The sequence below is a fragment of the Bombina bombina genome, chromosome 4 (assembly GCF_027579735.1).
Source record: "Bombina bombina isolate aBomBom1 chromosome 4, aBomBom1.pri, whole genome shotgun sequence".
Classification (NCBI taxonomy): domain Eukaryota; kingdom Metazoa; phylum Chordata; class Amphibia; order Anura; family Bombinatoridae; genus Bombina; species Bombina bombina.
Window position 1 is genome coordinate 455,633,692 of NC_069502.1, and position 26,131 is coordinate 455,659,822.

The 26,131-nt window shown below is 37.8% G+C and overlaps 1 protein-coding gene across 1 annotated transcript in view; it reads right to left on the reverse strand.

The window, feature by feature from the left end:
• Nucleotides 1–1,921: 1,921 nt before the first annotated feature.
• LRCH3 (leucine rich repeats and calponin homology domain containing 3) overlaps nt 1,922–26,131 on the reverse strand; it is a gene marked incomplete in the record, with an annotated part of 799,481 nt that continues 775,271 nt past the window's right edge. The window contains 1 exon segment of the mRNA XM_053711931.1: nt 1,922–3,788. Within this exon segment, the coding sequence (XP_053567906.1) occupies nt 3,669–3,788 (120 nt within the window).

The following is a 26,131-nucleotide window of genomic DNA, read 5'->3' on the forward strand; positions in this document are numbered from 1 at the left end:
AAATGACCTCTGGGTCACATAAGGGAGCAGTATCAGCAGGAATTACCAAAGGTATATGGACTTTATAAATCTTACAGATTTTTGTTAAAAATTGAAAAATGTAATTAGAAAATATATAATAACTTTAAAACCCAAAAATCGAGATACTATTGTGCTAATCTTTTTTTTATTAAGGAACTATTATATCATAGAAGGATGGCATAGAAGGAATCAAGCCCACATCTTAAGCTGAGCCCGAAAAGTGGTTAAGTGGAAATAATATCACTGCACAATAACATTTACATTAAAGACAGAAATCCACCTGATCTAAACTAATAGAGCAGAAATAGTTAAAGTGAAGGTCAATTTTGATGAATTAGTGCCCGGTTTTTAATAAACCTATTAAAAACAAGGGCACTTTAATTCATAAAAATTGACATTTCACTACTTTTCTTCAAAAACTTACCTTTTAATCCTGTCAGCTGCTGCAGCGCTTCCTCCGCCCGTCGCAAGCCATCTTCGCGAGTCCAAAATTTAGAATACGGCTTCCTCCAATCACGGCGTTGCATCAAGCCATGATCCCCCCAGGGGAAAGCCGTGATTGGAGGAAGCTGGATTTGTCATTTTTGACGTAAGAAGAGGCTTCCAAAGGCTGGGGGTATCACTGGAGCAGCATTCAGGATTAAAAGGTAAGTTTTTTAAGAAAAGGAGTGAAATGTTAATTTTAATGAATTAAAGTGCCCTTGTTTTTAAAAACCGGGCACTAATTCATCCAAATTGACCTTAACTTTAAACCAACTATAATTTATATTACACAAAACTTAAAACTGCATTATAAATATCACCTTCTAGAGTTCATATACCCATATGCATGGTAACTAATATGTCTTTTGCAGGCACATGCAAAGGGATTAGGATACAAGTTAGTATTTAAAAAAGATTACAGTGATAGTAAATCCTAGCGTTTGTGAAACACTAGGAATTACCAGTGCAACAAATAAAGGGGACTTTCAGTCATGAAGTACTGTATAAAATACTTCATGCTAAAAGTTCTTTTGTTTGCAGCGTTCATTTTGCACTGAGGTACTCTTCGCAAATAGCTTGCTAGGTAGCCGGCATAATGCCAACTGACCTGCATGGCTACTGGCTGAGAGTACCTCAGTGCCAAATAGCAATCTGCCATGGGTGGCCTGAGGTGCTCAGCTTGGCGAACACTGCAAACAAAGGAACTTTCAGCTTGAAGTATTTTATACTCCATGACTGAAAGTCCCCTTTATTTGTTGCACTGGTAAATCCTAGCGTTTCACAAACTCTAGGATTTACTATCACTTTAAAGTCTGAGTCATTAAACACATTATAGACAGTTTGACTCTTTATAAAAGATTCTATTTGTTCAGAGCAGTTTATTGTCTACTTACAAATATCCTTTAAGGCAAATTCAGGTAACCATAACCTCCATTTATACAGTGCATTATTATTTATAGATGTGATTGTGCTAAGGTAAGTTAAGGTACACTGATAATAAACATTAAATGTGCAGCTCCACCAAGCAGAATTAGTTTTGTCTTGTAAGCCCATTCATGAAATTAAATTTAAAGTATTTTTAAAACCCAATTTATAATGGAGACCATTTTAAATTTTGACAAAAATATATTACATTAACTTTACTCCATTAAATAAAACTGCTTTCACATTAAATTGTATTAAGACTTGAACATTTTTGGTAAATACAATATACATACACTTAGTATGTGGAACCACAAATGTAATGCTTGTGCAAAATACTTAAGAGTGAGTAACATCTGTTAATTTAAGACTATTTACACTGGTTTCTCTTGCTGTTGGTGAGGCATATCCATTATACCATGCTTACAAAAACTTACAAACCAAACTGTGATTAGTGATTGTGACATTTTTGAAGACAAAATTGTGCATATCAACATGGTTTTAAAACAATTTAGATTGTATTTTATCTTCATAAAAACAAAAAGGGACATTATTTTTATTGTTATAAAGCAATGGAAATTCACCAATCAATTAGCACTGGTTATGATATACATCTTTCCACATACTTGTCAATTAAACATCAACAAAAATCAAATGTGCTGGTGAACAGTGAGCAAGCATAAAGTATCTTATTACAGCAGCCTAGTGGATCATGAAAGGAAAAATGGTTGAATGAAAATGTTTGAGTTAAACAAAAGGGCAAAGGAAATAAGTCATATTTTTCGCCTCCTACAACTGCAAGGCTGATTCAGTCTATACAGAGACAAACTAACCTGGCTTACCAGCAATGCTGTTATAGTATCAACAATATCTGCTGCTTTTTTAGTTTCTGAAAACCTCTAAAAAGTGAAGAAAACAGTATAAAAACACGGGTTAAATATTGTTATGTCAGTCATCTTTTGATTGGATTAAGATGTTTTAAAGGCTCTGTATATGATACAAATCTTATGTTTGCTAACTACAAATTTACACTAAGTACTACCCATATATTTCTCCAGAAGATACATATGGCCATACTGCTCCTATTTTATGAATGACATATATACTAACGTGTAATCGATTTAATTTTTTAGGATGTGGACTATTACATTCAAGAAGATTTATCAGCAAGCTTTAAAAGGAAACATTTTCAGGTTGTCAGAAGTGAGAATCTCATGATACAGAATATTTGTCAGCTATGTCACATTTCTATAGGAGTACAATGTGTATTCCCCCCCATAATGCCGAATTATTCATTCAAGCAGTTACTCCTGATTGCAGCAAATTGTATGTGACATCAGTCATCTGAAGCTCTGAACAGTTAAAATGATCTTCCTGCTGTCCCTGTATATTTCAGAGAGACATTTAAAGCTTAGAAATAAGAACAAAATAAATACAAAAATAAATAAAACAAGTCAAATACTGCCCCTGAAAAGTCATGAAAGCCTGAAAATTAAGTGTAGGTTCTAAAAACCCAAAAAGGAAAGATCCTTTACAAAGGATCACAGCATGAGTAGAATTTAACTGTCAGAAATATGCCCTTCATACCCTCTTATGTGTGTTACCTCTGCCCTCTCATAATCCCAACTTTTTTAGGTTGTCATTTCAGCCATCTTTGGATCCATAGAAGGACACAAATAGATCTTTACCTCAAGGCAGTTTCAATGTCTCTAGCATCTACACTCCGAAGAAACCAAATGGGAATAACATCATTGGGAGTGTAGGAGCTTTGACAGCAATTTAGCACACACACACACAAAAAAAACCCAACAACCCCATTCAGGAGGCAATTACAGATTTTCCTAGTGCTGGCATATAGGGTAAACAACCCCCCCCCCCAAACAAAGACCCTACTACAATTTTTACCTCACAACTACTTGTAAAGGATAGATTTGTCTCTTATTGCACATATTCTGTGTCCATGAACACCTTGTACATATGACCATTTGATGAGCTTTAGATCCCATATGGGGGAAAAAGGTGCGTAGGGCTAGAAGCTACGTGTAGGTGAACAACTAAAAGCCATATTGTTATGCTGGTTTAAATAAAAACATGGCATGGACAAAGTGGACATTAAACAATGCCCTCCCTTTGTAGCCCTGTGCCTCTCATTGGTGCATAAAATGAGGATGCAAGGCTGGAGATGTGTATAAGTGAATCCTGGGGATGGAACTTGCTGTGAATAGGATAGAGAAGCACTGGATTCAAACAGTTGTGGGGGATAGGTGCTTTGGCGGTGCTAGATCCAGCAGGGCCTGAACTGTTCCTGCTACTTCCATCAGACCAGACTCTTCGAGAATGTGTGGAGGCAGACAAAGACGGTCCTATATGAATGAGTAATGAAAAGGGGAAAACAAAAAGAAAAATGAAATAAAAAGATGGAAAAAAAACTAAACTAAACAATGAAAAACAATTTAACAAACAAATGGCAACATAAAAAAACAAGATGCACACAAACAAAATCAAACTCCTTAATAGGATATCTGAATCACATACAATGGGAAAAACAAAGACCAAAGAAGGACTGAGCCCATCATGTGCAGCATTGTAGTACATTTTATTTAGAAAGAATAACACAAGTTAGTTAGAAAACATGTTTAATATCTGCAAAACCACCACATAAATCACCCAAATAATTTATCTAAATTGCTGTTAGGGTCATATCATACATTGTTTTTCACTACCCCAAAAAATGTAAACAACAAACAAAACAACAACAAAAAAAGTGTGAGGATTGGATGCTAATAAATAGGTTTATACACATTAGAAAGAGGATTTGTCTCAATAAACTTAATATATAAAGGCACAATGAAGGATCTCATGCACAACACATTGGTAGATGACTATCAGAAAAACTGATATATCCAATCTAGCAAACAAAGACAGTAAATTATATATACATACAACAGTCCTCATTTAAGGGGCCTCATGCCCATTAACATAGCAGTAATGGCAATTTAATAGACGTCTTAAGGTGATTTTGTTTCTAGTTCCCTAATCTGAGAAGCACACAAATTTGTCAAGAGACCTCCTATTGAAATAGTAGCAGCACCTCTCTATATCAGGGGTCATGTACTATTGGCAAAAGTGATCCCCCCCTAAGTATAAAAAGAAGTTCTGGGTATTGGGTGGCACTGCTTCAAAACCCTTCAAATTCATAAAGGATCCCTTATTTGAAAGATGCAATTTAGTTTTTTCAAACGAGTGATACTGTTTTAGTTCAAATGCTTTGTTTTATCCATAATAATGACAAATACCCTTATAACTGTAATGCGGCTGTCATGGTAATAATGATCATCTGGCAACCACCATTAGTGCTAGGGCTCATAATCCCGTGTTACACTGAGGAAGCAAAAACTTTCTGAAATCCAAATATAAACTTGTTAAATGTAAATGAATAAATAAAAAAGCACACAGTCAGTGCACAGACTTAAAAAGGTTAATTTGTCAAGATGAATGCCCTCATTCACTGCGTATTCATTGTGTCTCTGTACATTAGTTTGCAGTGTAAGCGTACCTTAGATTGCATTACAATCCTCACACTTTGACAGCACATAACAGATTATTCTTGTTGCCAGAGTTGATATGTGAATTAAAGGCAGACTTGTTAAGGCACAGGAACATTTTTAAAGTAAATATGTATACTGGTAGGTCAGAACTTAGTGTTTTAGAAGTAATGAATTTTGGCATAAATAAAACTGCCATAATGAAGGGACATCAAAGTAAATTCATAATATAAAAGGTGGCATAAAATATTTTAGCTTTCCATAATGTTTTCTGAAGAAAAAAAAAAAAAAATCCTGTGAACAAATATGTTTTGTTTATGCTTATGGATGCATTTCCGTCCACCAATATAGAGTTGCGAGAGTTGCCATTTTTAATGCAAAAATATTTTATTATACCCTTTATTTTTTTAATTTAATGTCTCAAAACAAGCAATAATGATATATATATATATATATATATATCCATCTATATATAAAAAAAAACTATAAAAGAGGAAGCATAAGACAATTATGGGTGCGTTAAAGCATCTGCCTACCACATATATATTTACTGTATGCACCCATTACATTATTTGTGACACATAATACTGGTGTGTTCTTACTTTCTACCAGATAATCTTAATCTTTCAGTCACAAACCATAAACATACATTATTCCACACAATGCAAACTAAGTAATTTTATGAACACTTTCAAATGACATTCTGATATATTAGGCCACTGGTAATTGTTCAGTACAACTTTTTAAAATTGTGCCATTGACATATACTTGAAAGAGTCTGGTTTATTTCTGACAAGAAAGTTCAAGTGCATTAACACAATCCTATTTTTGCAAATGTTTTTTTCCACAGAAGGTCTTTAACAGTGCTGAGCCATTAATGGGACAGTAACACCTTGAGATTTTGATATAAAACTTTCATTAAAAATACATGAAACACTAAATACATTTTGGATTTCTACCTGGCGGCACCCTTGACTAGAGGGAGGCAGGGAATACGTTCAACACTATGCTTGTAAAATGTATTTAGTGTTTAATGTTCCTTTAAGCATAATGAAATAAATTTAATTTAACAGTGTGACAAATACAAACACTTAGTGTAGGACTAACCAAAAACCGTGGGGACCTTTACATGACTAACATGTTTATAGTTCATTCCTGGAGCATCCTCATTAGTATATATCCAGATGAACGACTAATGACTGATGAAAACGGTAAACTACGCAACAATACAAAGGTTAATCCTGCGGTAATACAGGCACCCACGTATTAACATTTGGTATAGCTTAGTTACTTTGGCTGCCAGATAAGCATGAACACTTAAAAGATAAATACATTATAAAATAAAATCACAGTTTAATTGGGTCAGAAAGGCAAATCAGATCTAAAGACCAGGCTGCAGCCTTTGTAAAGGTTTGAAGGCACAGAGCTCTGAAGCAGTGACACATACAAGTATTTTTGTTGCATTAATGAGAGGAACAATACAATTCTGACTGAAGCGTTATTTTCAGAGATTTTGTTCCATTCTGAGAATTAACCAATAATACACTGTTTTCCTTTTGAACAAATAGCCTGTTTCATTTGAAGACAGCTGAGTAAACATCTGGATAGGGTGCAGTAGAGTATATCATCATACTTTGTAGTTTGGTCTCTGCAGAATTTAACTGGCACCTCAGTCTGACCTCTGTCCCTGGATCACAGTGGAGGTGACAGTTTGTGATGGCTGAATAATGGCATTGTGCTTCACAGGAAAAAGCATTTTGGAAAAACAGACTTAAGGGAGCATCATTTTAACCTGCCCTTATTAGTTAGTAAAATCCGTACCCCCAAGGCTTTCATGCATGTGTCCATAAGGTAAGAGCCCAGCGATAGAGCAGGAAAAGCAGAAGCACGAGGCTGCAGTAAAACACCACAAAGCCCAGAAGGTGAGAAGGAAGAGCAGGTGCTTGTGAGCCTTCTCCAAAAGAGAGGAGACTTTGCAGAGTCCCCTTAACACGGCCCATGTTTAGTTGGAGGATGTCTGAAGAGAGACAAACTTTGTCCTGTCCACAAAGGGTGAGCAAGAAGGGAAAAACAGAAATGCAGAGTCAGTCATGCAAACACTAGCATGCAGTTAGTCACAATACTGAGATATATAAAAGGGAAGCAGTGGGAAGTCACCATACACCTGGACTGTATTGCATTTACTGTAAGTGTTGTTGCCTAAAACATAATTTTATATTTGTTCTGTAACATATTTGGGATACTATAATTTAAATGAACTCATGACCTATAGCATTGTGTAAGCTTTCTAAATTATGCAAATTAATTTTGAAAGTTCAAAATGCCAGTTCATGGACACTTGAATGACTGAACAATAAAAATGTTTTAATAGCTAAATCGATTCTTAAAGGCTATAGTTTACATGAATTAAATCCAAGGAGTAAAACATGTTTTTTCTATGTATGTCTCACTTATTATCTACAACTGCACACTAGTAGTTTTGAGTACAAAAGTGTTTCTCAGGAATTAAGACAAGATTGATACTTACTAATAAGGCAATTTCTTCACACTTGATGTGTTCGTATTCCAGTACAAATGGGGTATACCTGTCTTAATACTTGAAGTAAACGGGGGAAAAAACTCAGTCCTCAGTGAACCCCTCACATAAACCCAACTTCTTCCTGTCAGTGTGAGTTCACATATAGCCAATAGGAACTATTTAACTATTAAAAGCATAACAATGAATATTAACCCTTAGACATACTGCCAGAATAAATCTTTATTTTTCTCATACTCCTGCGATGACATACTATTTAAATACAACAAGTAGAGTCAAGACATAGTGGTTCAAAACGTTACCAAGGTCTAGGGAAGAGTGGTCCAGAAAAACTAGAAAACTGAGTTTGGCCACACCACTAGCATCATGAAGATTACAGAGAGAATCCAGTTATTCAACAGAACACAGGATCAAGAGACTCCAAATTTACTGGAACCAGATTAAATTTAAAGAAGAAAAAAAAAAAAAAAGATAATTTTCTTCTTGTAGGCTTAAAAAAAAAGAAAAAAAAAAGTAGACAGTTACACAAAGACACACTCAAACATTTTGAGCATTAAAATAGAATGAATGACTAATCTTGGAATGAAGTTGTGGTAATTAACCAACAAAAAAGGGCAGAGGTCACTTATCCTGATTTATAGGTGAAGTTTTCGGCACTGGGTGTCTCAGTACCCTTCAAACAAACTACTAAGGTAAGAAAAAAATAGGGCATTTCCCCTTAACAATAACGTCCAAAAAAAGATACAAAGGTATTATCCAAAAAAAGTTTGGATTTAAACAACAAAGGCTGTAGCTTTGCAGCAAAACAAATGTGGTTAAATGAATAAGCACAATTAAACCATATACTGATTGTGTTAAAGGGACAGTTTACTCAAAACATTTCTCCCCTTTAATTTGTTCTCAATGATCTACTTTACCTGCTGGAGTGTATTAAATTGTTTCTAAGTATTTCCATTAACCTTATATTGGTATTTGAATTAGTTTATTTAGCTAGTGCTATCCCCACCCATCCTGAAAGTTTTTGGCCTCGAGGCCAAGCTGTGTTAACACAGCCAGTAGAAGAAATGACACTCCCAGTGGGTTATAGAAGAGATAAGGTAATAAAAAGGAAATTTTCCATTGCTCTCTCCAAGTATTGGTGATTGGTTTATGGACAGATATAAAATAAAGAAGCATGTATATGTACACAATATGATAAAGTACTGAGATCTGATTATACCTACAAGCTCCACCAATTTTATTAGGTTGTGGCTTCAAAACACAAAATCAGCTCATTCACATACACAAATAAACCTTAAAATATCAAATCTCATACATTTTATACTCTGCAGCTTGTAAAAAAGTAATTGGAAACACATTAAGGGAAAAACAATTTTATAGTATACTGTCCCTTTAAGCAGCAAAAGCTGGTCCACTGACAGATGTAACAAGCTGTATACAAAGCAGCCTATACATAGTGAGTTTGCCAGCACTAACAATACAAAATAAAAGACTGGCCATAACACTTTGCCAATAATTATAATAAAAAAAGGAAATCTAATTATACCTTAAGTATTAAGAGGGGGAAAACGATCTTGTTTTCAACCACTCTTCTGTGAACAATATTGAAGGAATAGCAAACATTTCCTGTTTAGAAGACCATTATAGTGAAAAACTTGCATGCTCTTATATGTCCTATCACTATGGACCCTGCAAATCTATGTATTTAACCTCAACCAAATGAGGTTGAAAACATAATTAAAGGGATAGGAAAGTAAAAATTAAACTTGTATGATTCAGATACAGCATGTTATTTTAAGAAACTCTTAAATTATTTTCTATTTTCAAATGTACCTCATTCTCTTGGTATCCCTGGTTAAAAAAGAACCTATCCTACACTATTGGGAGCTAGATGGGGATTGGAGCATGCATACCTTTGTCTCTTGTGATTGGCTAAATAGATGTGGTCAGATAGCTGCCCTTAGTGCAATGTTGTTCCTTCAGCAAAGGATAACGAGAATGAAGCAAATTTGATAATACAAGTAAATTGGAAAGTTGTTTAAAAAATAAAAAATTGTTTGCTTACCTGATAAATTTCTTTCTTTCCGGACATGGAGAGTCCACAACGTCATTACAATTACTAGTGGGATATTCACTACTGGCCAGTAGGAGGCGACAAAGAGCACCCCAGCATTTAATTTACTTCTATTTTCTAATTTGCTTCATTCTCTTGGTATCATTTGTTGAAGGAGCAGCAATGCACTACTGGTTTCTAACTGAACACATGGGTGAGCCAATGACAATCGTTATTTATCTGCAGCCACCAATCAACAAGAACCTAGGTTCTTTGCTACTCCTGAGCTTACCTAGATAAACCAGCAAAGGATAACAAGAGAATGCAATAAATAATAGAAGTAAATTGGAAAGTTGCTTAAAATTGTATTCTCTATCTGAATCATAAAAGAAAATGTTTGGGTTTCATGTCCCTTTAAGTATGACTTTGCTTACCCATAACCCCCAGTCATTCGGCAAAAGGGAAATGGAAAAAAAAGATAACACTAAGGTGTAGAGGTGCCCGAGGTATAAGAAAAAAATACTGTCTTAAGGGTGGGGTCTTGGACTCCCATGGACTTCCATGTCCGGAAATAAATTTATCAGGTAAGCATACATTTTCTTTTCTTTCCTAAGACATGGGGAGTCCACAACGTCATTCCAATTACTAGTGGGAATCAATACCCAAGCTAGAGGACACTGAATGAACATTAGGGAGAACAAGACAGTAGGCCTAAACCAAAGGCACAACTGCTTGAAGAACTTTTCTCCCAAAGGAAGCCTCAGCTGAGGCAAAAGTATCAAATTTGTAAAATTAAGAAAAAGTATGCAGAGAGCTCCATGTAGCCGCCTTGCAAATCTGTGCCACAGAAGCTTCATTTTTGAAAGCCCAAGATGAGGAGACAGCCCTAGTAAAATGAGCCGTAATTCTCTCACGAGGCCACTGTCCAACAGTCTCATAAGCAAAATGAATCATACTTCTCAACCAGAGGGAAAGAGAAGTAGAAGAGGCCTTCTGACCCTTACGCTTTCCAGAGAAACAAACAAAAAGGGCAAAAGACTGACAAAAATCTTTAGTAGCCTGTAGATAAAATTTTAGAGCTTGCACAACATCTAAGTTATGCAAAAGACGTTCCTTATGAGGAGGATTAGGACAAAAAGAAGGAACAACAACTTCCTGATTAATGTTTCAATCTGAAACCACCTTAGGGAGAAACCCCAATTTAGTACGAAGGACCGCCTTATCTGTTTGAAAAATAAGGTAAGGGGAATCACACTGTAGAGCTGAGAGCTCAGAAACTCTGCAAGCAGAGGAAATAGCAATAAGAAACAACACTTTCCAAGATAACAACTTAATATCTACAGAATGCATTGGCACAAAGCAGCCTGCTGCAAAACCTTAAGCACAAGGTTCAAGCTCCAAAGAGGAGCAACAGATTTAAAAATAAGCCTGATTCTGACCAAAGCCTGACAAAAAGATTGAACATCTGGCACATCCGCCAGACGTTTGTGTAAAAGAATAGACAGTGCAGAAATCTGACCCTTCAGAGAACTGACTGACAATCCATTCTCCAGACCTTCCTGGAAAAAAAGACAAAATTCTAGGAATCCTGACCCTACTCCAAGAGAAGCCTTTCAATTCACACCAATATAGGTATTTACGCCATACCTTATGGTAAATCTTACGAGTAACTGGTTTGCGAGCCTGAAGCATAGTATCAATGACTGACTCAGAAAATCCATGCTTAGCCAAGACTAAGCGTTCAATCTCCACTTGAAAAAAGGACATTCTGCCCCTTACATGATCTGGTCCCGGATCGGGGGCTGTCCCTTCATGGCAACTTGACATCAGAGAAAGGCTTCTTGGACTGCTTGCTCTTGTTCCAGAACTGTGGAGGTTTCCAGGAACTCTTGGGTTAGTCTGATTTGGAAGAGGCCTGTGACATCTGTTCCTTGTTAGAACGAAAGGAACAAAAATTGCCAGACTGGCGACCCTTGGATTTAGATTTCTTGTCCTGCGGGAGGAAGGCACCCTTCCCCCTGGTCACTGTGGAGATAATAGAATCCAGGCCTGGACCAAATAGCATATTCCCCTTTAAGGGCAAAGAAAGAAGCCTGGACTTGGATACCATATCCGCAGACCAATATTTCAGCCAGAGAGCTCTTTGTGAAAGGACCGCAAAACCAGATGACTTGGCATTAAGGCTAATAATTTGCATAATTGCATCACAAATAAAGGAAATGTCTGTCTTGAGAGCATTAATCCTATCCTGAATGTCTTCTAAAGAAGTGTCAACTAGAACCATCTCTGATAGAGAGTCACAACAAAAGGTGGTGGTTCACGCAAGAGAAAAAAAGTCTCATAAGGTACCCCTTCATCTTTCTGTCTATGGGGTCTCTAAAGGAGGTACTATCCTCAAGGGATAGAAGTACGTTTAGCCAGCGTGGAGATAGCTCCATCCACCTTGGGAATGGAACTCTACAACGCCAGATAAGAGTCAGGCACAGGAAAAATGCTCTTAAAGTTAACAGAAGGAGAAAATGGAATACCAGGCTTCTCTCACTCCTTAGAAATTAAAATGGGGGAGACATCATAAAACCATATCTAGCTTAGGAATTTAAGGTTTGTCACAAGGCTTAGGCTCTGGAACCTTCAAAGTCGGTAAAACCTCCTTGAGTAGAAAACGAAGATGTTTAAGTTTAAATCCGAAGGAAATCTCAGGTTCCGTAGGTTTCTCTTCAGCAGAATAAGAATCAGACTTCTCCTTCAGAAGCCACTAAGGTTTGCTCATCCTCAGACTGCTGCGATAAGGCAGGCTCTAAAGGGACACTATTCGAATCAGAGGAAATATGTTTAACCTTTCTCTTCCCCAAGATGGAAAGAGAACTCAGCGCAACAGAAACAGCTGATTGTAACTGTTTTGCAAAGTCCACTGGTAAATAAATACCCCGTGATGGAGACTGAGTAGCACCGTAGGGTACTACCTGTGCCTTTTGGGACGGGGACTGAGGGAAAAGTATTAGCATATCCTGGACTACCGAGTCCTGAGAAGTGGAGAGCTCTGAGGGGTTAATCCTATCAGACAATGTTGCCTGGTACTTAGATCCCTTTCTGGCTTGAGAGACTGATTGCAAACATATTGTACAAAACTGTGCAGGGGGGGGGTAAACCTTTTGCTCTTCACAAAATAAATACATGTCATTTGGAAATAAAGCTGTAGATTCTTCCTAATCATATCTAAATCCTTCTTGTATACCAGAATACCCAAACACATTTCACAAGCTTATCTGGCATCTCTAATTTGCCCCTGCTGTGACTAGGTAACTCACCACCTCCTCGCTGTAGCGCTATCCAAACAAAGACCACAAAGCCGCCGGATAGCTCCGATCAATACAGAGTCGCAGAGCAGCCGCTCAGAAGGAAGTAGGAACACAGCAACTCATGTGGTGCCGCGTTGTAAAATAAACGCCCCATGCCAGTAATAGAAACATGCGAAAAAAAAGCTGCTGTAGCCGCGACCATGCAGCGAATCCCAAGTTAAAAACACCCTTAATAAAGGGAGCCCTCCAAACCACAAGTTATGTCCCATAAACAAGAGGAGGCCCAACACCTATCAGAGAATTATCCCCGATAAAACTGTATAAACACTTAAAGTCCATACAAGAGCTGCCTCTCAATGACACTAAAATGCCTGCAGGATCCCATACGTCCGCCCCCAGAACCTTCTAAAAGGAAACTAGGTGCTATACGGTCACCCTTATCAGTGCCCATCTTCTGCTGTGTCCCAAGGAATAATATAGAAAAGGCACATACCCTCTAGGGTCTCTGCTGCAGCTATCCACAGCACTTCCAGGTCTGACAGCTCCTCTTCTGACAGGGACCTGAGGTAGAAAGGAAAGTAGTGTAAGATTACACTGGTTGCCAGGTTGGGGTGTTAGCAGAATCATGCTGGAAGGAGGCTAAGGAAGGTTTCCTGCGACATCCAGAGCTAACATTCACCAATACTCTACTAAGAGAATTACATGGCTACAATACAACCCCAGTATTATCTTGCAGGGAAACTACCTATTAAAGGACATAAATCCAATTTTCTTCAGAGCACTATCTTCGCCAACCTCTTAGTTCACTAGGCAAAGAATGACTGGGGGAGTATGAGACGTTGGAGGGATACTTAATGCTTTGGCTGGGGTGTCTTTGCCTCCTCATGGTGGCCAGGTGTTGAATTCCCAACAGTAATGAATTCATTTGTGGACTATCCCTGCCATTGGAAAGACATTTGTTGGGTTTTATATCCCATTAATGTATAGTTTATCACTGTACTTTCAAGCTGAATAGGTTATTACTTTGCATTCAAGCTTAACCATATAGGTTATCACTTTGCATTCAAGCTTCACCGTATAGGTTATCACTTTGCATTCAAGTATAGCTTATTACTTTGCATTCAAGCTTAAACGTATAGGTTATTACTTTGCATTAAAGTTTAACCATATAGATCAGACATCCTCAAACTTGGCCCTCCAGAGGTTTTGGAACTAAATTTCCTATTATGCTCAGCCATCTGATATGCTGGCTGAGCATCATGGGAAATGTAGTTCCAAAACCTCTGGAGGGCCAAGTTTGAGGATGTCTGGTATAGATTATCACACTACATTCAAACAGTCATACAGGTTATCACTGTGCTTTCAAGCTTAACCTGTTCCACCAAAGTAGGCAAGGTTTCAGACTGATCCATGCTTCTTGCTATAATGTTTAGAACAGGGCTCATTTCAGCTATTTTTTAGCAACCATTGGGTTAACTGATTTTCCAATGCTTGCTACTAGGGCAGGATGTTAAGCGGGAGGGTCTGCTGATCAGTGCTAAACTGCTTCATCCTTCTAGTTAGCACTGATGATATGGATTTATGGCTCCTTTAGGATGGCACTTAAAGCAGACTATGTTCTTCAAAAAGAGAGTCTCATGGTTGCTCTATTTTTTTTTAATTGTTTAGTTTGAACTCAGGATTTTTATTTAAAATGTATACAAGTCTGAATATTAGATTTAAGCTAAGAGCTATTTTATCTATTTTAAATATTCCCCTCTCTGATATATAAATAATAACAAGCATATTAAAAAAATATCTAGATGCTAAATGTGTCACTTGCTTCCTACATTTTAAAGAAATCTATTAAACCCTGGTTTAGAAGCTGTGCACTATGAACATAATTCAACAGATACAATTCCACATTATCTATTCAGCTACATAAGGGAAATTCAATGAATTATCCAACTAATGAAATAATTAAAGACACACTGAAAGCTAGAGAAGACATGCCATAGTAACGTGTACAGCCCACTCTGACAACCAAAGGCAGAATCTTACAGTAGAGCTGTTATTAAATACCAAAGGGGAAAAAAACATAATTTATGTAAGAACTTACCTGATAAATTCATTTCTTTCATATTAGCAAGAGTCCATGAGCTAGTGACGTATGGGATATACATTCCTACCAGGAGGGGCAAAGTTTCCCAAACCTTAAAATGCCTATAAATACACCCCTCACCACACCCACAATTCAGTTTAACGAATAGCCAAGAAGTGGGGTGATAAGAAAAAAGTGCGAAAGCATATAAAATAAGGAATTGGAATAATTGTGCTTTATACAAAAAAATCAAAACCACCACAAAAAAGGGCGGGCCTCATGGACTCTTGCTAATATGAAAGAAATGAATTTATCAGGTAAGTTCTTACATAAATTATGTTTTCTTTCATGTAATTAGCAAGAGTCCATGAGCTAGTGACGTATGGGATAATGATTACCCAAGATGTGGATCTTTCCACACAAGAGTCACTAGAGAGGGAGGGATAAAATAAAGACAGCCAATTCCTGCTGAAAATAATCCACACCCAGAATAAAATTTTTAATGAAAAAACATAAGCAGAAGATTCAAACTGAAACCACTGCCTGAAGTACGTTTCTACCAAAAACTGCTTCAGAAGAAGAAAACACATCAAAATGGTAGAATTTAGTAAAAGTATGCAAAGAGGACCAAGTTGCTGTTTTGCAAATCTGATCAACCGAAGCTTCATTCTTAAACGCCCAGGAAATAGAAACTAACCTAGTAGAATGAGCTGTAATCCTTTGAGGCGGAGTGTTACCCGACTCAACATAGGCATGATGAAATAAAGATTTCAACCAAGATGCCAAAGAAATGGCAGAAGCTTTCTGGTCTTTTCTAGAACCGGAAAAGATGACAAATAGACTAGAAGTCTTTCGGAAAGACTTAATAGCTTCAACATAATATTACAAAGCTCTAACAGCATCCAAAGAATGCAATGATTTCTCCTTAGAATTCATAGGATTAGGACATAATGAAGGAACCACAATTTCTCTACTAATGTTGTTAGAATTCACAACCTTAGGTAAAAAATTCAAAAGAAGTTCGCAGCACCGCCTTATCCTGATGCAAAATCAGAAAAGGAGACTCACAAAAAAGAGTAGATAATTCAGAGACTCTTCTGGCAGAAGAGATGGCCAAAAGAAACAAAACTTTCCAAGAAAGTAATATAATGACCAAAGAATGCATGGGTTCAAAAGGAGGAGCTTGAAGAGCCCCCATAACCAAATTCAAACTCCAAGGAGGAGAAATTGACTTAATGACAGGTTTTATACGAACCAAAGCTTGTACAAAACAATGAATATCAGGAAGATTAGCAATCCTTCTGTGAAAAAGAACAGAAAGAGCAGAGATTTGTCTTTCAAGAAACTTGCGGACAAACCTTTATCTAAACCATCCTGAAGAAATATAAATCTTTCAGACTCTATAATATATCTCTCTAGATACAGATTTACGAGCCTGTCACATAGTATCAATCACAGAGTCAGAGAAACCTCTTTGACCAAGAATCAAGCGTTCAAACTCCACACCTTAAAATTAAGGTTTTGAGATCCTGATGGAAAAAAGAACCTTGAGACAGAAAGACTGGTCTTAACGGAAGAGTCCACAGCTGGCAAGAGGCCATCCGGACAAGATCCGCATACCAAAACCTGTGAGGCCATGCTGGAGCTACCAGCAGGACAAACGAGCATTCCTTTAGAATATTGGAGAATACCCTTGGAAGAAGAACTAGAGGCGGAAAGATATAGGCAGGATGACACTTGTAAGGAAGAGATAATGCATCCACTGCCTCCGCCCGAGGATCCCTGGATCCGGACAGATACCAGGGAAGTTTCTTGTTTAGATGAGAAGCCATCAGATCTATTTCTGGGAGTTCCCACATTTGAACAATCTGAGGAAATACCTCTGGGTGAAGACCATTCGCCCAGGTGCAACGTTTGGCGACTGAGATAATCCGCTTTCCAATTGTCCATACCTGGGATATGAACCGCAGAGATTAGACAGGAGCTGGATTCCGCCCAAGCCAAAATTCGAGATACTTCTTTCATAGCCAGAGGACTGTGAGTCCCTCCTTGATGATTGATGTATGCCACAGTTGTGACATTGTCTATCTGAAAACAAATGAACAACTCTCTCTTCAGAAGAGGCCAAGACTGAAGAGCTCTGAAATTGCACGGAGTTCCAAAATATTGATCGGAAATCTCACCTCCTGAGATTCCCAAACCCCTTGTGCCGTCAGATACCCCCACACAGCTCCCCAACCTGTAAGACTTGCATCTGTTGAGATTATAGTCCAGGTCGGAAGAACAAAGAAGCCCCCTGAACTAAACGATGGTGATCTGTCCACCATGTCAGAGAGTGTCGTATAATCGGTTTAAAGATATTAATTGAGATATCTTTGAGTAATCCCTGCACCATTGGTTCAGCATACAGAGCTGAAGAGGTCGCATGTGAAAACGAGCAAAGGAGATCGCATCTGATGCGGCAGTCCTAAGACCTAAAATTTCCATGCATAAGGCTACCAAAGGGAATGATTGTGACTGAAGGTTTTGACAAGCTGAAATCAATGTTAAACTTCTCTTGTCTGACAAGGACAGAGTCATAGACACTGAATCTATTCTAGAAACCTAAAAAGGTTACCCTTGTCTGAGGAATCAATGAACTGATTGGTAAATTGATCCTCCAACCATGAACTTGAAGAAACAACACAAGTCGATTCGTATGAGATTCTTCGAAAATGAGAAGACTGAGCAAGTACCCAGATATCGTCCAATAAGGAAATACCAAAACCCTGTTCTCTGATTACAGAAAGAAGGGCACGAGAACCTTTGAAAAAAATTCTTGGAACTGAGGCTAGGCCAAACGGTAGAGCCACAAAACTGGTAATGCTTATCTAAAAAGAGAATCTCAGACACTAAAAGTGATCTGGATGAATCGGAATATGCAGATACACATCCTGTAAATCTATTGTAGACATATAATGCCCTTGCTAAACAAAAGGCAGGACAGTCCTACAGAAACTGAATGTTGGTATCCTTACATAACGATTCAATATTGATAGATCCGGAACTGGTCTGAAGGAATTGACCTTCTTTGGTACAATGAAGAGATAAAATAAAACCTTAGCCCCTGTTCCAGAACTGGAACTGGCATAATTACTCCAGCCAACTCTAGATCTGAAACACATTTCAGAAATGCTGAGCCTTTGCTGTGTTAACTGGGACACGGGAAAGAAAAAAATCTCTTAGCAGGAGGCCTTAACTGAAGCCAATTCTGTACCTTTCTGAAACAATGTTCTGAAACCAGAAATTGAGAACGGAATTGATCAAAATTTCTTTGAAGAAAACGTAATCTGCCCCATACCAGCTGAGCTGGAATAAGGTCCGCACCTTCATGGGTACTTAGGAGCTGGCTATAGGTTTTCTATAAGGCTTGGATATATTCCAAACTGGAAATAGTTTCCAAACTGATACCGCTCCTGAGGATGAAGGATCAGGCTTTTGTTCCTTATTGTGAGGAAAGGAACGAAAATGATTATTAGACCTAAATTTACCTTAGATTTTTTATCCTTTGGTAAAAAAGTTCCCCTCCTTCCAGAAACAGTTGAAATAATAATTTATTACCCTGGAAAGAAAAGGAAAGCAAAGTTGACTTAGAAGACATATCAGCATTCCAAGTTTAATCCATAAAGCTTTTCTAGCTAAAATAGCTAGAGACATATACCTGACATCAACTCTAATGATATCAAAAGATGGTATCACCAATAAAATTATTAGCATGTTATAGAATAATAATAATGCTATAAAATTATGATGTGTTACTTGTTGCGCTAAAGCTTCTAACCAAAAAGTTGAAGCTGCAGCAACATCCGCTAAAAATATAGCAGGTCTAAGAAGATTACCTGAACATAAGTAAGCTTTTCTTAGAAAGGATTCAATTTTCCTATCTAAAGGATCCTTAAATGAATTACTATCTGCCGTAGGAATAGTAGCACATTTAGCAGGAGTAGAGACAGCCCCATAACCTTAGGGATTTTGTCCCAAAAAAACTCTAATCTGTCAGATGGCACAGGATATAATTGCGTAAACGTTTAGAAGGAGTAAAAGAATTACCCAAATTATTCCATTCCCTGGAAATTACTTCAGAAATAGCATCAGGGAGATTAAAAACTTCTGGAATAACTACAGGAGATTTAAAAACCTTATTTAAACGTTTAGATTTAGTATCAAGAGGACCAGAATCCTCTATTTCTAATGCAATTAATACTTCTTTAAATAAAGAACGAATAAATTCCATCTTGAACAAATACAAAGATTTATCAGCATCAACCTCTGAGACAGAAACCTCTGAACCAGAAGAACCATTATCAGTATCATAATGATGATGTTCATTTAAAAATTCATCTGTAAAAAGAGAAGTTTTAAAAGACTTTTATGTAAACTAGAAGGAGAAATAACAGACATAGCCTTCTTAATGGATTTAAAAAATAAAATCTCTTATGTTTATCAGGAACACTCTGAAAATTAGATGTTGACGGAACAGCAACAGGTAATGTAACAGTACTAAAGGAAATTTTATCTGCATTAATAAGTTTGTCATGACATGCAATACAAACAACAGCTGGAGAAACAGATACCAAAAATTATAGCAGATACACTTAGCTTGGTAGCTCCAGCACTAGACAGCGATTTTCCTGTAGTATCTTCTGACTCAGATGCAACGTGAGACATCTTGCAATATGTAAGAGAAAAAACAACATATAAAGCAAAATTGATCAAATTCCTTAAATGACAGTTTCAGGAATGGGAAAAAATGCCAAAGAACAAGCTTCTAGCAACCAGAAGCAATGAAAAAATAAGACTTAAATAATGTGGAGACAAAAGCGACGCCCTTATTTTTTAGCGCCAAATAAGACACCCACATTATTTGGCGCCTAAATGCTTTTGGCGCCAAAAATGACGCCACATCCGGAACGCCGACATTTTTGGCGCAAAATAACGTCAAAAAATGACGCAACTTCCGGCGACACGTATGACGCCGGAAACGGAAAAGAATTTTTGCGCCAAAAAAGTCCGCGCCAAGAATGACGCAATAAAATGAAGCATTTTCAGCCCCCGCGAGCCTAACAGCCCACAGGAAAAAAAAGAGTCAAATTTTTGAAGGTAAGAAAAAATGATTAATTCAAATGCATTATCCCAAATATGAAACTGACTGTCTGAAAAATAAGGAAAGTTGAACATTCTGAGTCAAGGCAAATAAATGTTTGAATACATATATTTAGAACTTTATAAACAAAGTGCCCAACCATAGCTTAGAGTGTCACAGAAAATAAGATTTACTTACCCCAGGACACTCATCTACATGTTTGTAGAAAGCCAAACCAGTACTGAAACGAGAATCAGCAGAGGTAATGGTATATATAAGAGTATATCGTCGATCTGAAAAGGGAGGTAAGAGATGAATCTCTACGACCGATAACAGAGAACCTATGAAATAGACCCCGTAGAAGGAGATCACTGCATTCAAATAGGCAATACTCTCCTCACATCCCTCTGACATTCACTGCACGCTGAGAGGAAAACCGGGCTCCAACTTGCTGCGGAGCGCATATCAACGTAGAATCTAGCACAAACTTACTTCACCACCTCCATCGGAGGCAAAGTTTGTAAAACTGAATTGTGGGTGTGGTGAGGGGTGTATTTATAGGCATTTTAAGGTTTGGGAAACTTTGCCCCTCCTGGTAGGAATGTATATCCCATACGTCACTAGCTCATGGACTCTTGCTAATTACATGAAAGAAACATAATTTATGTAAGAACTTACCTGATAAATTAATTTCTTTCATATTGGCAAGAGTGCATGAGCTAGTGACGTATGGGATATACAATCCTACCAGGAGGGGTAAAGCTTCCCAAACCTCAAAATACCTACAAATACACCCATCACCACACCCACAATTCAGTTTAACGAATAGCCAAGTAGTGGGGTGATAAAGAAAGAAGTAAAAATCATCAAAGAAGGAATTAGGAAATTGTGCTTTATACAAAAAAATCATAACCACCATGGACTCTTGCCAATATGAAAGAAATTAATTTATCAGGTAAGTTCTTACATAAATTAAGTTTTCTTTCATGTAATTGACAAGAGTCCATGAGCTAGTGACGTATGGGATAGTAATACCCAAGATGTGGAATTCCACAGAAGAGTCACTAGAGATTGAGGGATGAAAATAATAACAGCCATTTTCCACTGAAAAAATTAATCCACAACCCAAAATAAGTTTATTCTCATAAATGAAAAAACTTAAACATAAGCAGAGGAATCAAACTGAAACAGCTACCAAAAACTGTTTCCGAAGAAGCAAATACATAAAAACGGTAGAATTTAGTAAATGTATGCAAAGAAGACCAAGTTGCTGCTTTGCAAATCTGATCTAGTAGAATGAGCTGTAATTCTCTGAGGTGGGGCCTGACCCGACTCCAAATAAGCCTGATGAATCAAAAGCTTTAACCAAGATGCCAAGGAAATGGCAGAAGCTTTCTGACCTTTCCTAGAACCAGAAAAGATAACAAATATACTAGAAGTCTTCCTGAAATCTTTAGTAGCTTCAACATATTTCAAAGCTCTTACAACATCCAAATAATGTAAGGATCTCTCCAAAGAATTCTTAGGATTAGGACACAAAGAAGGAACAACAATTTCTCTATTAATGTTGTTAGAAATGTAAATGAAGTACGCAAAACTGCCTTACCCTGATGGAAAATCAAAAAAGGAGATTCACAAGAATAGATAATTCGGAAACTCTTTTAGCAGAAGAGATGGCCAAAAGGAACAACACTTTCCAAGAAAGTAGTTTAATGTCCAAAGAATGCATAGGCTCAAACAGAGGATCCTGTAAAGCCTTCAAAACTAAATTAAGACGCCAAGGAGGAGAGATTGATTTAATGACAGGCTTGATACGGACCAAAGCCTGTACAAAACCGTGAATATCAGGAAGCTTAGCAATCTTTCTGTGAAATAAAACATAAAGAGCAGAGATTTGTCCGTTCAGGGAACTTGCAGACAAACCTTTATCCAAACCATCATGAAGAAACTGTAAAATTCTAGGAATTCTAAAAGAATGCCAGGAGTATTTATGAGAAGAAGACCATGAAATCTAAGTCTTCCAAACTCGATAATAAATCTAACTAGAAACAGATTTACGAGCCTGTAACATAGTATTAATCACTGAGTCAGAGAAACCTCTATGACTAAGCACTAGGCGTTCAATTTCCATACCTTCAAATTTAATTATTTGAGATCCTGATAGAAAAACGGACCTTGAGACAGAAGGTTTGTTCTTAAAGGAAGTGGCCAAGGTTGGCAACTGGACATCCAAACAAGATCTGCATACCAAAACCTGTGAGGCCATGCTGGAGCTACCAGCAAAGCAAACGATTGTTCCATAATGATCTTGGAGATCACTCTTGGAAGAAGAGCTAGAGGCGGGAAAATATAAGCAGGTTGGTAACACCAAGGAACTGCTAACGCATCCAACACCTCCGCCTGAGGATCCTTGGACCTGGACAGTTACCTGGGAAGTTTCTTGTTTAGATGGGAAGCCATCAGATCTATTTCTGGAAGACCCCACATCTGAATAATCTGAGAAAACACATCTGGATGGAGCGACCACTCCACCTGATGCAAAGTCTGACGGCTGAGATAATCCGCTTCCCAATTGTCTACACCTGGGATATGAACCAAATAAATTACACAGGAGCTGGATTCCGTCCAAGCAAGTATCCAAGAAATGTCAATTTGAAAAAAGACTATACCCCAGGTAAGAAAAATATTTTCCTAAATATGTTTTTTCCCAAATATGAAACTGATAGTCTGCGAAAGTAAATATACATAAACTTGACTCATGGCAAATATAAGTACAATACATATTGTTTAGAACTTTATATTAATACATAAAGTGCCAAACCATAGCTGAGAGTGTCTTAAGTAATGAAAACATACTTACCGAAAGACACCCATCCACATATAGCAGATAGCCAAACCAGTACTGAAACGGTTATCAGTAGAGGTAATGGAATATGAGAGTATATCGTCGATCTGAAAAGGGAGGTAGGAGATGAATCTCTACGACCGATAACAGAGAACCTATGAAAAAGATTTCCCGCAAGGAAAACCATAGAATTCCACAGGTGATACTCCCTTCACATCCCTCTGACATTCACTGTACTCTGAGAGGTATCAGGCTTCAAAATGCTGAGAAGCGCATATCAACGTAGAAATCAAGCACAAACTTACTTCACCAACTCCATAGGAGGCAAACTTTGTATAACTGAATTGTGGGTGTGGTGAGGGGTGTATTTATAGGCATTTTGAGGTTAGGGAAACTTTGCCCCTCCTGGTAGGATTGTACATCCCATACGTCACTAGCTCATGGACTCTTGCCAATTACACGAAAGAAAATATCTGTTATAGATGGTACTAGCAATCAAGTGGTTAAAGTATTGCTTTGTGTGTTGCTATGTAGTTAAATCATTTTCTGTGAATAATGGGGTTGAAACAACAGGTTTGTGTTACTAGCAACACAAATGAGAATGAAAGGTATGGCATCTCAACAGTGACGTTGACATAGCTAGAATGAGGGCACAGGGATATTTTTTAACTTTGCCATTAGAGGTATACACAAAAATGCAGAAAGAAAATGCTCTAATGTCTTAATGTTTTTTTTATTATTGCACAACAAACAACAGAGGGTGAACACCAAATAGCTATCTGATATAGTATAAATAATGTACTATAAATGAATTAACCAAAAGAAAAATTAAATGTTACTAATCAAAACAGAAAGCAACAGGATAATGCTTTAGGCAAGTCCACATTTCTAATAAATTCTGGAAATTCCTCCAAAGGCTGTGCTTCAAAAGACTGGTCTGGTGCACTGTCACAGATCTACAAAACATGAAGAATAAGAAGGCACCGCATGGTGTGGATATCTTGCAGCAATTGTTAGGGTTGCAACCTCAGTCATGTTTTCCTGGACACTTATGAGTTACACATGCTGCAGGGTGGAACATGTATTGTGTTTCCGGACAGCACTATTCATATTCCTCCCTGCACACCCTGCAGCATGTGTAACCTATAATTGTTCTGTATTTTAAGGGAATATATACAGGAATAAGTCCACTCACATTTGTAGTAGCACATTAAAGTAGTAATGACACTGTCCAGGACCTCAGAGTTGCCCGGTAAGCTCCCTCCCAGCAAACAGGAACTTCTTATACTCTCTACTGGCAAAAGGATCTCCTCCTTAGTCGGGCATCCGGATGGTCTGTGCTATATATTGCACACCACACCACACATCAAATAAGGCTGGATGGAATGGAGCTGATAACATGAATTATACTCAAAAAGCAGGAGTATGTTAAAGGGATGGCAAATCCAAGTGTTTGTGAAACGCTAGGATTTACCATTGGAACAAATAAAGGGGACTTTCAGTCATGAAGAATAAAATACTTAATGCAGAAAGTTCCTTCATTTGTTTGAAGCCCTTGCTGCACTGAGCGCCTCAGGCAGCCCATGGCAGAACATTATTTTGCTGAGAGGTGACGTTTCCACCTCTTAGCCAATAGCCATGCGGTCCAACTGGCGCCAAGCCTGAAAGCCCGCACGGCTATTGGCTAAGAGGTGAAAAAGTCACCTCACAGAAAAACAGCGTTCTGCCGTGGGTTGCCTGAGCAGCTCAGCACGGCAAACGCTTAAAGCAAATAATGGATCTTTCAGCATGATGTATTTTAGTCCCCTTTATTTGTTCATATGGTAAATCCTAGCATTTCACAAACACTAGGATTTAACTTCCCTTCAAAAGCTTTACTAAAATAATAAAACTTGTGACATGTATCTCAGCATGACTGCCGTTTCATCATGTCGCAAGTTTTACAATCGACTAAGGAGGAGATCCTGGTGCCAGGGGAGTGTGAGAGGAGTTCCCGTTTCCCAGGAGGGAGCTTACTGGGCAACTCAGAGGTCCTGGACGGTGTCAATAGCACTTTAATGTGCTCTTTCGAAAGTGAGTGGACATTCCCGTATATATTCACTATTGTTGCAAGATAACTGCACCATGAGGCTCCCAGTTCTTTTTATTACTGCCCTATTACATGTAAATACATGCGTCTAACCCCTGTGTTATATGCATGTACTCAAAAAATCTCTTTGTAATAAGTAACCCTTAAAAAAAAAAAATCTGTCTGTAAAGAAAGTTGAGAAAAATATAGTGATAGAAAATCTTTTGAGCTAGCTAAGCAAAAGCTTGCATAATGATAAAACACAGCTGATTAAAAGTAAAGAAAGTTTGAATTAGACTATTGAATGTTAGTGCTCAATATCTACCCAAAGTTGAGATATCTGGGACAGCACTGTGCCTAGCAAGGCTTTTGCAATCCACAAATACAAATGAGTATTTGAGTTGTGTAATTAATCTTTCAGGTTGTAAGTTGTCTGATGCCCAGTTGCGAGTGCTTTGACTTGGATTAGGATTTGTTCCCACAACTGACTTCAATTTATTTAAAACTATCATTGATGTGAACCGGCTTATCTGGAACATCACTTTGAAAGGCCATTTTTCAAGCACTGACACTGCTACATCAGACCAACCAATTCCCAAGAAATGGGTAAATACCAACCTTAATACTGACCTCCCGTTTGTGGAATCTTGTGATCTTATCTCACTTAATAACTTGATGAAGGAAAGCACTAGTTCGAGTGGCCTGGAATGTGTCACCTGTGTAAAAGGGCTAAAAAAAGCCCTCAAAGTTCTACCCCATACATAGTAGGGGTGGCATTATAGAGGGCTTTTTTTCGGAAGGGTAGAAAGAGATTTAAGAACCCTAGCTAGATCTAACAAAAGCAACGAGCAAAATCTGAGTAAAACAGAAAGACTAGCCCTTGAACAACTATCTAACAATAGCGATATTGTAGTGCGCAATGCTGACAAGGGTGGTTCAGTAGGTGCTAAACAAGACTGATTACATTAATGAAGCTTTAAGACAGCTCAATGATGCTGATTCTTACATGGTACTCCCTAGCAACCCTACAAAACGTTTTCAGAGAGAGCTGAAGGACCTTCTGGATGATGGGGTGGAAAAAGGTTTTTTTGGATTATGATACAGCGGCATATATCTTCATTGAATGCCCTGTCACTCCTGTGTTCCACCACCTCCCGA